The sequence below is a fragment of the Mirounga angustirostris genome, unplaced genomic scaffold (assembly GCF_029215605.1).
Source record: "Mirounga angustirostris isolate CCGP_5_RB_7025 unplaced genomic scaffold, mMirAng1.0.hap1 SCAF_14, whole genome shotgun sequence".
NCBI classification, from domain to species: Eukaryota; Metazoa; Chordata; class Mammalia; order Carnivora; family Phocidae; genus Mirounga; species Mirounga angustirostris.
This window is the reverse complement of record NW_026991722.1, coordinates 84589569-84602655: the sequence shown is the minus strand read 5'-3', so window position 1 is coordinate 84602655 and position 13087 is coordinate 84589569. Positions and strand designations below refer to the sequence as shown.

Genomic DNA, 13087 nt, shown 5'->3' with positions numbered 1-13087 from the left:
GTATATTACTAATACTGCACCTGGAAAAAAACGTGTATCTTAAACAATGTCCCTACTAGGTTATAATTATTGAGATTTTACTGCATAAACAGAATAGGCCAGCGGGTAATATGTAATATGCTCATTATTATAAAGCCTATTTATTAAAATGGAAGGAATTCAATGAAAATTCAATAAAAATAGTTACTAATCTGAGTCAATTTTCGGAAAGATTTCAAAGCCTAGATTTTTTTTAACTTTTGAACCTTTTTAATAAGCTTTCTGGTCAAAGTCAAAGAACAAATTGAAACCACCAACCCTATAACCAGAGTCTATATTTTAAGTTTCTCTTTGTAATGATGTTTAAACAGCAACACCAGAAAAGATCTGGTTGCCCCGTTTTTTGTCACTTTCTTCTTAAACTTTATTTACTCACCCCTGCGGCTTTAAAAGCAGACTAATGAATTAAACTCCTTAGGAATGCAGTGGTTCCCACTGCACACGTTTTGCCTATTAAGTCACTTTTCAAAGATCTGAAAATAATTTCACAGGCCTAACCATTAACCTTGTAAAATAAAAATACTTAAGAGATAAAGAAGCCAATTTGACAATTACTGTATGTTTTCCTGGGGCTTGTTTTTTCTTTGAAACGGGTTTATTTCAGACAACTTAGCCAAAGTTTATTAGCTACTCTGTTTTAGCTCACCAGTACAGAGCTGCCATATGGGCTGCAAAACAAAAAAAGAAGAGGGGCGCCTGGGTGGCTCAGTTGGTTAAGCGACTGCCTTCGGCTCAGGTCATGATCCTGGAGTCCCTGGATCGAGTCCCGCATCGGGCTCCCTGCTCGGCAGGGAGTCTGCTTCTCCCTCTGACCCTCCTCCCTCTCATGCGCTCTCTCCATCATTCTCTCTCTCTCTCTCAATAAATAAATAAAAATTTAAAAAAAAAACCCAAAAAACAAAAAAAGAGAGGGGCGCCCGGCTGGCTCAACTGCTAGAGCATGCGACTCTTGAAGCAGGCCAGAGTGGCTTCCGAACATTCACAAAACAAGGGACACAATTTCCATGCTCTATAGCTCCTGAAACTAACACAAGAACCCCACGGGTCCCCATTCAAAACTACTTTAAGAGACCTAATCTAAGAAGCATGGTTATCTGGCTTCCAGACCCCCGGCAGCCCTGAAGCAGCTGGGGGATAGGAAGGCACGCTGACCTCAGCACTGACAGTGGAGGCCCGATAGCAGGGTGACTGCAGACCATCAAGGACTGAAAAACATTACAGTCTCGGGAGGTGCTGTTAATGATGACTCTGAGACCTTCACAAAGGAGTTAACAGGATCATCAGAAAACATGGGAGCCTCACACCCTTGGAACCGTCAAGAGGTTCTAAGAAGCCACATGGTGGATCAGAGCAGAGACACAAGAATACTAAAAGCACATATAGTGTAATTTCATATTCACAAAACACCTGTAATGTGCAGTATTTGGATTATAAAAACTAAAAATTGATCAATTCTATTGGCTGGTAAAGGCACATGAAAATTTCTCTTCCTCAGGGCAGTCTATCTTCAAGTTCCATGCTTCTCACAAGGGGAAATGCTCACAATGGGGAGTGGGAAAAACCAGATATGGAAGGATGTTTAATTTAAAAGGAGGAAATTTGGGGGGGCACGTGGTTGGGCATCTGACTCTTGATTTCAGCTCAGGTCATGATCTCAAGGTCAGGCTGAGCATGGAACCTGCTTGTCCCTCTCCCTCCACTCCTCCCCACCCTCCAATCCCCACTTGCAAGTGCATTCTCTCTCAAATAAAATCTTAAAAAATAAAAAATTTTTAAAAAGGAAATTTTTAAAAATATTTTTAAAAATACTTTGTCCACAACATTCTCTGACGTGTCCTATACATAGGTAAAGAGAATATTTAGAGAATCATACTACCAACAGGGGAAGGTAAAGAAATTTAAAGGGAGAGAGGTCTACACTCCACATGCACTGGCAAAATGTCAAAACGAGCAGACAACACACAACTCAGACTTCTGTGGTGATGAGGGTTCTTTATCTGCAGTGGTGGTTACCAGAATGTACACATGGGATTAGATGTCACAGAAGGAGACACGCACATTGTACTAAGATCAATTCCCTCGTTTTGATTTTGTAGAGTAGTTACAAGATATTGGGGAAAGCAGGATGAAATAAGCATAGGACCTCTCTGTACTATTGTCCTGTAAATCTATAATTATTTTAAAATAAAAAGTTTTTAAAAGCTTTTTAATATTAAAAAAAAAAAGAAAAAAAGCGTTCTGTCCAAAACTTCTAAAAACCAATTCTTCAATGTGTAAAAGGCAACCTTTAGTCGTCTGGAAATACCATGTAAATTCTCCCTGCCAAAACAATGCTGGGTGTGAATATATTCACTCCCTTACTACAAACATTTCTTCTAATTGTATTTTAGAACCAGATATCCTCAAATGAAAACCACAGACAGAGGCGCCTGGGTGGCTCAGTTGGTTAAGCGTCTCCCTTCAGCTCGGGTCATGATCCCGGGGCCCTGGGATCAAGTCTTGCAGTGGGCTCCCTGCTCAGCAGGGAGTCTGCTTCCCCCTCTGCCCCTTACCCCGCTCTCATGCTCTCTCTCACTCAATCTCTCTCTCTCAAATAAATAAAATCTTTAAAAAAAGAAAAGAAAAGAAAACCACAATGAGAATAATAAGTAAACTCAAATCTTTCTAATTGCCAGACTAACACTCTCCTTTCTGAGGAGCAACACCTCACAACGCAACCCAGGGCATCAGAGACAGATGCATCCACAGACCCCTCGAAAAAGCACACAGGGAACTTACAAATATAGTCCTTCACAGCTTTCTCAAAGAGGTCGTACACGTGCTCTCTGTCCAGGCCGTCCAGAGCCATGCTGACCTCGTCATGCAGCCACTCCAGCCAGAGCTCTGCAAGACAACAGCACCTCCTGCATCACCATCTCCTTCACCAAAGGGCAGGATGGAAGCAGGGACTTTACTGCGAGTCATGAGCACACAAGCGTTTCACCCATCTCATACAGCAGTTCTTCAAACTTGTACTGAGCACACAGGTTTATGCTTCCAAATAAGATCAAATAATTAAAATCATAATATCCTACACTTGTTGGGCATTTTATATTTTTGCTAAGTACTTACATATATGGATTTCTTATTCAATCTTTTTAAAACTCCTGTAATTGATAGTCATAATAATGAACAATGATGGCATCTATCTAAGCATTTACAACATCCTAGGGCATTTATTATGTGTTGTACACAGAATACCTCATCCACTCCATGTACTATAAGGTAGAAACTGCTGTTAGCCCCATTTTACTGCTGGGAAAACTGAGTCTCAATGTTTACATAATTCGCTTAAGGTCTCACAGCTAGTAAGATGTACAGTCAAATGAATCTAGGCAATCTGATTTCAGCTTCTATACTCGGCAGTTATGCTTTTGGGCAGGGAGAGGGGGACAGAGCTGGATCTGAGACCAGTGTTTTCCAATTCCTCCCTAAAAGATCAATTACAAACATTCATGAAGACTGATCTACAAGAGGCACAGCGTAATTCTGTTTCAAGTAAGTATAAATAATCTAAATGCCCAACTACTGTGTAACAAACAAGGTATTAAACATTTACATGAAAATTTGTTTATAAAAGTTTAATTATGATACAGTTATCTGATGCTGAGAAAACGGAACACCGGAATGGGAAACAGAAAAATACAAGAAAAGTTTAATCATGACGTAGGATAAAGAAAAAAAATCAGGATCCAAAACATGAGTCAGTATTACACGATCACAACTATGTTCTGCAAAAAACTAAAAGATGAAAAACTAGAAAACACTGACACTGGATGATGGGCTTTCTTCTTTCCACTGTATTTATATGTTCCACACTTCTTTAAGGAACACGTCCCCGTTTCAGCACTGAAAACAGAATGTATACTCTTCAGTTCTCTGTATTTATAAAAGCAGCCCAACTGCTGACACGTTACCTTCAGTCAAAGGAAAGATCTCACTCATCTTCTGGCGAGCCATCCTCACTTTGGTAAGCTCCCCCTCCAACCGGAGCAGTCGGATCAGGTCCACATGGCAGTTGTAGTCATAGACGTTGATAGATAGCTAAGAGGAAAAAAACACAAGGTGAAATTTAAAATGCCACCATCAAAATAACTTAGCATTTTTCACCACTGGTGACAACGCACGTGTCCGCTACAAACAAAATAGATGGGCTATCTGGGAGAGCCACTGAAACAGCAATGCAAAATATACCCCCAGGAAGAGGAAGAAAAATCAATGAACGGGGCTTTCTCTAATAAATGCACAGCGCCTCCACTCTGTTCCAGTCCCTATCAGAACCCAGTTGGGTTGTTCTCTGAAATACAGAAACATTCTGATGAAACAAACACCAAGTGTGACCTAAGGCAAGTCATTAACTTTGCTAAGCCTCCATTTCCTCATCTCTAAAATGGGGATACCACTAGGGTCTAGTCCTTAAGGTTCTTGTGAGGATTTTATTTATTTTTTTATTTTACTAGTTTTTTTTTTTATTATGTTATGTTAATCACCATACATACATCATTAGTTTTTGATGTACTGTTCCATGATTCATTGTTCGCGTATAACACCCAGTGCTCCATTCGGTACGTGCCCTCTTTAATACCCATCATCATCTTGTGAGGATTTAAAAACGTGATTAATAACATGCTTTAGCACCTGCCAGCTATATAGGTTAAGAGCTCTTTTCTTTTACTAAACAAACAAAAACAATAAAAACAAAAACCCCTACTGGGAGGAACAAGAATGGCAGCACCTGTTGAAGCTGAGTGATAGGTACTAGAGATTTATTTTTATATTTGAAACTTTTCAAACTAAAAGTTAAAACAAATTAAAATAACTGCTTAAAAAGCTATCAGACATCTGAGACAACAGAAAACTAAAAGAATCTGTCACTAGCAGACTTTCTCTTAAAGATAGCTAAAGGAAGAGAAAGGAAATGATAAAAGAAATCTTGTAGCATCAGTAATGAAGAACTGAAAGAGCATGAAATACAGACAAGTACCCTGGATGGTCCTTCTCATGAGTTTTCTAAGTTGTATGTGATACTGACACAAAAAGTTTAAGACCACTTGATACTCAAAACAATGATATTTAAAAGTGAGGATGCTAAAGTGACCTAAATGGAAGGACGATATCCACACTTCACTCCGTGGTAGAACACAGATATCATGTAAGTCAAATAAACTATTCCCAAGGCAACCACTAAGAAACTATACAAAGCAATACACTAAAAGTCACTATAAATAAATCAAGATAGAATCCTAAAAAATGTTCAAGTAACTCATAGGAAGGCAAGAAAAGAGAAACAGAAGAACAAGAAACAAAAGAAACAAATAGAAAATAATAAAATGTCAGTCTTTAGACCTAACATAGCAATAATTATCTTAAATGTTTATGCTCTTGGGACGCCTGGGTGGCTCAGTCGGTTAAGCGTCTGCCTTAGGCTCAGGTCATGATCCCAGGGTCCTGGGATCAAGTCCCACATCAGGTTCCTTGCTCAGAGGGGAGTCTGCTTCTCCCTCTGCCTGCCACTCCCCCTGCTTGTAAGCTCTCTCTCTCTTTCTGACAAATAAATAAATACATCTTTTAAACGTTTATGGTCTCAACATACTAATTAAGGGGCGCCTGGGTAGCTCAGTCGGTTAGGCATGTGACTCTTAATTTTGGCACAGGTCATGATCTCGGGGTCATGGGACTGAGCCCCACATGGGGCTCTGTGTTCAGCGGGGAGTCTGCTTCTCTCCCTCTGGCCCTCCCCTCGCACACTCTCTCTATAAAATAAATAAATAAATGTTTAAAAATATATATACTAATTAAAAGGCAGAGAATGGCAGAGTGGATAAAAACACAACCCAACCATATGCTGATTACAAGAAATGCACTTCAAATTCAAGGACACAGGAAGGCTGAAAGTAAAAGGATAAAAAAAGATATACTATGTAAACATTAGTCCAAAAAAAGAAGTGGCTATATTAATATCACATAAAGCAGATTTCAGAGAAAATATAACTACCAAGGATAAAAGGAGCATTACAAAATGATGAAAGGGTCAACCCACCAGGAAGACAAAGCAATCCTAGATGTGCATGCAACAAACAACAGACCCTCAAAATAGATTAAGCAAGACTATTCGAGCTAAAAGAGACACATACACGCTTACAATAGGGACTTCAACATCCTCCACTTCAGCAACTAAAAGAACTACTAGACGAATAATCAGCAAGCATACAGAAGAAACTCAGTATCATCAACCAAAAGGATCTAATTAACATACATAGAACATTCCATCTGATAGTAACAGAATACATCTTTTTTTTTTTTTTCTCAAGAGCCCATGGAAGATTTACTGAGACCAAATCATGGGCTGTAAGACAAACTGACAAATTTTTAAAAAGTGAAATCATACAGAGTATGTTTTCTGATCACAACAGAATTAGAAATCAGTAATGGTAAGGGAAATCTTTAAACATTTGGAAATTAAGTGATACACTTCTAAAGAATCCATGGGTCAAAGAAAAAGTCTTGAGGAAAACTTAAAAATATGTAGAACTGAACGAAAATGAAAATACAGCAAGTCAAAATAAGGGATACAGCTAACGCAGTATGGAGAGGAAAACTTACAGAGCTAAATTCAATGTATAAAAAGAATCATACACCATGACTAAATGGAATTTGTTCTAGGTACATAAGACTAGTTCATAGTTCAGTCTTTGAAAATCAATCACTGTAATCCAGTAGATCAATAGGCTAAACAAAAATCATTATATCAATTGATACAGAAAATGCATTTGACAAAATCTAACAACCATTCATGATAAAAACTCTAGACCAGTTAGGGCCTTATCAAAATTTAAACGTTTTGCTCTATGAAAGACTCTACTGAGGATGCAAAGACAAGCTACAGACTTCAAAAAAATATGTACAAACCACATATCCAACAAAGGACTAGTATCTAAAAGATACAACTCCAAACTCAACAGTCAAAGAATCCAATTAGAAAATGGGTAAAAGACATGAACCAACAGGCATATGCAAAGAGGACACACAGACAGCAAATAAATGCACATAGTAGTCAACATCATTAACTATCAGGGAAATGCAAGTTAAAACCACAATGAGGAAAAAAAAAAACCACAATGAGGTATCATTACACATCTAACAGAATGACTAAAATAAAAAATAGTGACAATACCAAATGCTGGAGAAGATGGAGGAAAAAACCCCAACCGGCTCACTCATACATTGCTGATGTTGCTGATGGGAATGTAAAATGTGTATGGTAGTTCTGGAAAACAGCTGGGCCGTTTCTCACAAAATTCAACACATAATTACATCACCCAGCAAGTGCACCCTTGGGTATTTTTCCAGAGAAATAAAACCTATGTTCCCACAAAACCTGTACGCGAATGTTCATAACAGCTTTATTCCTAGTAGCCCAAACTGGAAACAACCCAGACGTCCTTCGATGGTGAATGGTTAAAGTAACCGTGGGGCACCCACACTGTGGAATACTACTCAGCCAGAAAAAGGAAATGAAAACCAAGTACCCCACTTAATCTTTTTTTTTTAAGATTTTATTTATTTATTTGAGAGAGAGAGAGAGAGAGAGAGGGAGCATAAGCAGGGGCAGAGGGAGCAGCAGACTCCCCGCTGAGCAGAGAGCCTGACATGGGGCTGGATCCCAGGACCCCGGGATTATGACCTGAGTTGATGGCAGAGGCTTAACCAACTGAGCCACCCAGGGGCCCCGAAAGTCAGATAAATCTTAAGGGAATTATACTGAATAAGAAAAGCTAATCCAAAAAAGATTACATACTATATGATTCCACTTACATAACATCCTTGAAATGACAAAATTATAGAAATTGAGAACAGATTAGTGGTTGCCAGAGGTCAGGAACTGTAACTATAAAAAGACAAGAAGGACCCTTGTGGTGACAGAACTGATCTGTGTGTTGACTATATCAACGTCAGCATCTGGGTGGTGATATTACACTACAGTTTTACAAGAGATTACTGTTGGGAGAAACCAGTAAAGCATACACAGGATCGCTGTAGAATTCCTTACAACTGCCAAGGAAATCTACAACTATCTCAAATTGGAAAATTTAATTTTTTCAAAAAGCTTTCATATGAGTTGGGGTATAAGGTTCCCTTAAGTCTATACATGAACACTAGTGTCTACTCTTCCAACATCTGCCACAACATTTCAGCACGAAGTATTTCCCTCTCCTTATCCAACTAACACTCTGACAATGTACTCAATAATCTAGACACTAGCTACTGCATTAAAATACACAGAGGAGGATTTGTCTCAGTAACAATGAATTAGACCGTGGAACTGACACAGGATTGACAAACTAACAGAACAAAAGAAAAAGGCCCGCAGACAGAAGACATGTAACAGAGTGGCACTGGTTGTGTCTATTAAAATGAATTCACGGGGTGCCTGCATGGCTGTCATTAGGCGTCTGCCTTCGGCTCAGGTCATGATATCAGGGTCCTGGGATCGAGTTCTGCATCGGGCTCCCTGCTCAGCGCGAAGCCTGCTTCTCCCTCACCCACTCCCCCTGCTTGTGTTCCCTCTCTCACTGTGTCTCTCTGTCAAATAAATAAATAAAATCTTTAAAAAAGGGCGCCTGGGTGGCTCAGTTGGTTAAGCAACTGCCTTCAGCTCAGGTCATGATCCGCGGGATCGAGTCCTGCGTCGGGCTCCCTGCCCAGCAGGGAGTCTGCTTCTCCCTCTAACCCTAACCCCTCTCATGTGATCTCTCTCATTCTCTCTCTCTCTCAAAAAAAAAAAAAAAAGTGAAGTTTGCCCAAAATGTACTTTCTTGAAGAAGAGGCAGAGGCTCTCCCTGTCACCCACTGCTCTCAACTCACCTGGGACTGAATGTGGTTTTCGAGCATGAAGTGGGGTGGGACAGTCCTGTTAGTGTACTGATATCTATACAAGTGCCCCTTACATGAATACCATCTGTAGGTCAGAATAAAAAGGTATAAAAGTCAATGAAGTAGAGAAACTGCCTCCCAGGACGGCTTTTGGTCTAAATTTCTGATGTCTAAGAAGGCCCAAATAATAAAGACACTACATAAGAAGAGGTGCTCCAAAGGCATGTGTATTAAATGCACAGAGATGCATTTAAGAGACATTTCAACAGAGCTCGCTTAGCACCAACAAGTGAGCACATATACTGGTCTATTCTGGTCTCAGAACATCAATAACAACAAAGGAAGATTTAAAGAAAGAGGCGGCTCAGCCAACGCACAAAATGATGTGTTGATTTCCTGACCCCTAACAGCACAACCCAGGCCCGGAGCGGTGGTGAAGAAACAACAAGAGGCCTGGTCCAAAAGACACCACCCCTGCAATCACGGGAAGGCTGGGGGAAAGTACAGAGCGGGCCATGGCATAGCACCTACTGTGTGTCAAATCTGCCAGGAGCTTTGTAAGCAGCAGGTCGCTTAAGCTCCGCAACAGCCCTGTGAGGGAGGCACTGTTACAACCCTACTTTCAACCACCTAGGACAGGGCAGGCTCAGAGAGCTGGAATAACCATGAGGTGCCACTTTTCGTTTCAGGACACAAACACGAATAATGGGAAATCTTTGCTTTTGTTACATGGACAGACAGACTAACTTGAAGCTTCCATAAAATACACTCAGAGAACTGCAATCTGCAAATATGACAAGGTTGAGTTTTTCACAGGCCTGTCTAAAAGTTTTCCAACATTACACTCCACCGTAAGAGCAGTTTCAGCAGGAACTAGGCGATGGGATCAGGATGAGGTAGGAGGGAGGTTTGAAAAAATTGGAAAAATCAATCTCTAGACCCCATGACAAAGAGCTTGATAAAGCCAGAGGCTCTTCAATTCACATCATTGTCTGAGCTCCAAACCACCTTCTGTGACCTGAGGCAGGGCAGGCAACTGTAGAACACCAGTAGCCAGGAGACCTCTGCTCTCACCATCCTGCTCTCTCACTAGCTGGTTACCCTCACAAGGCCTTAATCTTTCTGCTTCCAAGCTTCCCCTTCCGCTCAAACAGCTAATCCTTATTTCCCCTGACTCACCGAAGAGTGAGCTAATGGCTCGTGGAGAAGCCCAAGGCTAGAAGTCAGAAGCACAGATTTCCATCCGGACAGGGACATAGTCTGCCTGGCACCCTATTATTACACTGCATTTTCTGAATGAATAAAACACTGAGTGAACACTGGCGTACTTATTTCTAAAAAACAGGAAAGGTAACCACTTCCCTACCCCAACTGGGCTCCTTTGACATTCAAATGTGATGACAAATGAAACAAACGATACCGATAGATATCATCACTATTTCACAACAAAAATATCACTGCTAAAGATGACATTATAAGGAATCTCACATCCAGCAATGTTAAGTGAGTAATGCAGATTAACAACTTCACATCACTAAGTGATTTCATATCAGTGTGGCTTTTGGTCCACAGACAACCCTGATAAATTCAATTCCCCTTGTGAGTGACTCTGAGCAAATTATTTCATCATCTGTTCTGAGCCTGTTTCCTCATCGCTAAAACGAGAATGTGCTCCATTTCTTTTTGCCCTTCCAATTCTTTTTTTTTTTTTTTAAGATTTTATTTATTTTTGCAAGACAGTGAGAGAGAGAGAGAGAGCGCATGGAGGAGGGATAGAGGGAGGAGGCTCCCTGCTGAGCAGGGAACCCAAGGCAGGACTCCATCCCAGGACTCTGGGATCATGACCTGAGCAAAAGGCAGACGCTTAACCGACTGAACCATCCAGGGACCCTGCCCTCCCAATTCTACTTCCCCCTCTTCTCCCTGTTCTGTGCCCTCCTGTGTGGGCCACATCCGTGGGGGTCTCTGGCTCTCTTGCTTCCAACAGGATTTGCCTCACTAAGGGCACCAGAAGAAGTCTGAAGAGAAGAAGAGAAATCAGGGTATTCCTCCCCCACCCCAATCCCTGATGGGAAGCTAGGGCTGCAGCCCCTGACTAAAGGTCTCACCTGCTCTCAGGTGCCCTCTCCACACAACTATTCAGAAACTGGTCGGCTTTCTCCCCTCATCTCTTTGGGCCTAAAGGTGGACACAATGTCCTGCGGTCACTAGCCCTGAGGTACTGCACCTCCTGATCTCTCTGACCACACTTCAATAAACACAGTAGTCCCTTTATTAACCTTCTCTCAAATTATCCTAATGCTGAGACCCTGGGTTACACAGGAGTTACAATTTAGAAATCACGGTACCAAGACATGCCAGGCACTGGGCTATTAATTACTGTTACGACAACCACACGATGCAGAAATTGTTGCTCCCAATTTACAGGTGAGAAAGCGGAGGCTCAGAGAAGATAAGAAATTTGCCTAAGCTCACACAAGCATGGACTAGCTACAACCGGGGCCTCAGCCTCCAGACGCTGAATTTCTACCGTCCCGTTTCTATCATCATCGTCATTGCTTTGTCTATCACACCGTAGTTCATCATTGTGGGCATCGCTACCGAAAAGAAAAAAGAAAAAAAAAACCCTCTCTCCCACGAGTACAATTTTATTGCTGTTGCTGACCACAGTTTAACGGTGTGGTTAAGAACGGGAGCTCTGGAGTCGTTTGAGTTCAAGGCCTGGTTCGCCACTTGCAGAAGCGTAATCTTCAGCAAGCTACAGAATTCCCTCCACGAGGAGCCTCAATTTCCTCCCGTAAAACGGGGAATACTCCACTTCCTTCACCGGGTCGCCGCGGGCGTTCAATGGGATAACGCCTGCAAAGCACCCGGCAAGCGGTAACGCTCAAGAGACGGGAGCCGTGGCGATTAATAGCGGGTTTGCGGCCTCGGCGGCTTGATTATCGCCGGAGACCGGGGAGGAGGGCCGGCGCCTGGGAACCCGAGAGAAAGAGCCCGCCGCCCAGCCCCGGACGCACCTGCTCCTCCAGCCGCTCGATTTCCAGCTGGTTCTTCTCCTCCTCTTCGTCATACTCCCATTCGTACTCCCCGGGGGAGCTCTCCGCGGAGGAAGCCATGGCGTACTCCTCGTCCCCATCGCTCTCACTCGCACCTTCCTCCGGCTGGTCCCACCCCGGCTCCACGGCCTTGTACGTCGCAGCGGCCACGGCCCGCGATAACACCTTCCTCCTCGTCCGAGCCGTCTTAACGTCATCCTCCTCGCCCTCTGCGGTGGGCCCGGCCTTGGGCTCGGCCTCCGCTTCTGAAGTCGATGCCGCGGCCGCCGTCGCCATCTTGCGCTTGCAGTGACTCCCGGGTCTTCTCGCGGCCGCCGAAGACCCGCTGAAGTAGAAGCTGCCCGCGGCGTGCGCCTGATCAAACCCCGCTCTCCCTGCTACCGAAAGAGAACCTGCGAGCCTCGAATGACGGGAACATCTCGCAATGTATGAAGCTTTTCGTATTGCTCTTACATAGGTGTAAAAGTTCTCTCAGAATAAGAACTCCCCAACACGGCATGTGTTCCGTCGCAACTTCGGGCAGATGTTGGGTCTTTGCACAGGAAGTGGAGGCCGTAGAGGAAGTCAGGGAGTGATGATTGAAGTGAAGGGTTTGGCGCCATCTTGAGAAGGTCAAAAGGAATCGGAGTAAACGCCCTCCTTACCGCCTAACACGACCTGGCGCGTGGTTCAGTCTCCCCAGCAACTGAGCCTCAAACGCAGAGAAAACTCCAAGTCCCCGGGGAAGGATCGACTGCACCATTCCCGAGAAAAACCTATTTCCCTAAGAGATTCCCTCCCTTTATGTAATACCTGGTGCCCAAGGAAGCGTTAAATACAGGTGTGTTTTCTGCTTTTTATAAAATCATATTCTGCGAACCAATATTAATAAATTCCATTACTAAGCGTTTAGTTAGAAACTCTTCATTTCCAGCCATTGTCATGTAAATGTTAGTTTGCTGCTTTATGAAAAGAAATACATGCAGACATATACATACATACTTTAAAAAAAAAAAATCGGGGTATGGCCTGTTCGTTTCCTCAGTTAAGCTCCCATTTTTGAGGTAGGAAAATATTGTTTACTTGTTGCCTTTTCC

The 13087-nt window shown here is 42.5% G+C and overlaps 1 protein-coding gene across 4 annotated transcripts in view; it reads right to left on the bottom strand.

Moving 5' to 3' along the window:
* The window catches only part of SART3 (spliceosome associated factor 3, U4/U6 recycling protein), a 35726-nt gene extending 23213 nt beyond the window's left edge, over positions 1-12513 (bottom strand). For 2 of the 4 annotated variants that reach the window (XM_064578550.1, XM_064578549.1), the window contains exons 1-3: positions 11973-12513; positions 3996-4122; positions 2818-2922 (exon numbers count right to left, since the gene is read on the bottom strand). In XM_064578550.1, coding sequence (XP_064434620.1) covers positions 2818-2922; positions 3996-4122; positions 11973-12287 — 547 coding nt within the window. In that variant the 5' untranslated portion in view covers positions 12288-12513. The remainder of the gene's footprint in view (positions 1-2817; positions 2923-3995; positions 4123-11972) is intronic. The other 2 variants (XM_064578548.1, XM_045887445.3) reach the window with 2 other exon arrangements.
* Between the last annotated feature and the right edge of the window lie 574 nt (positions 12514-13087).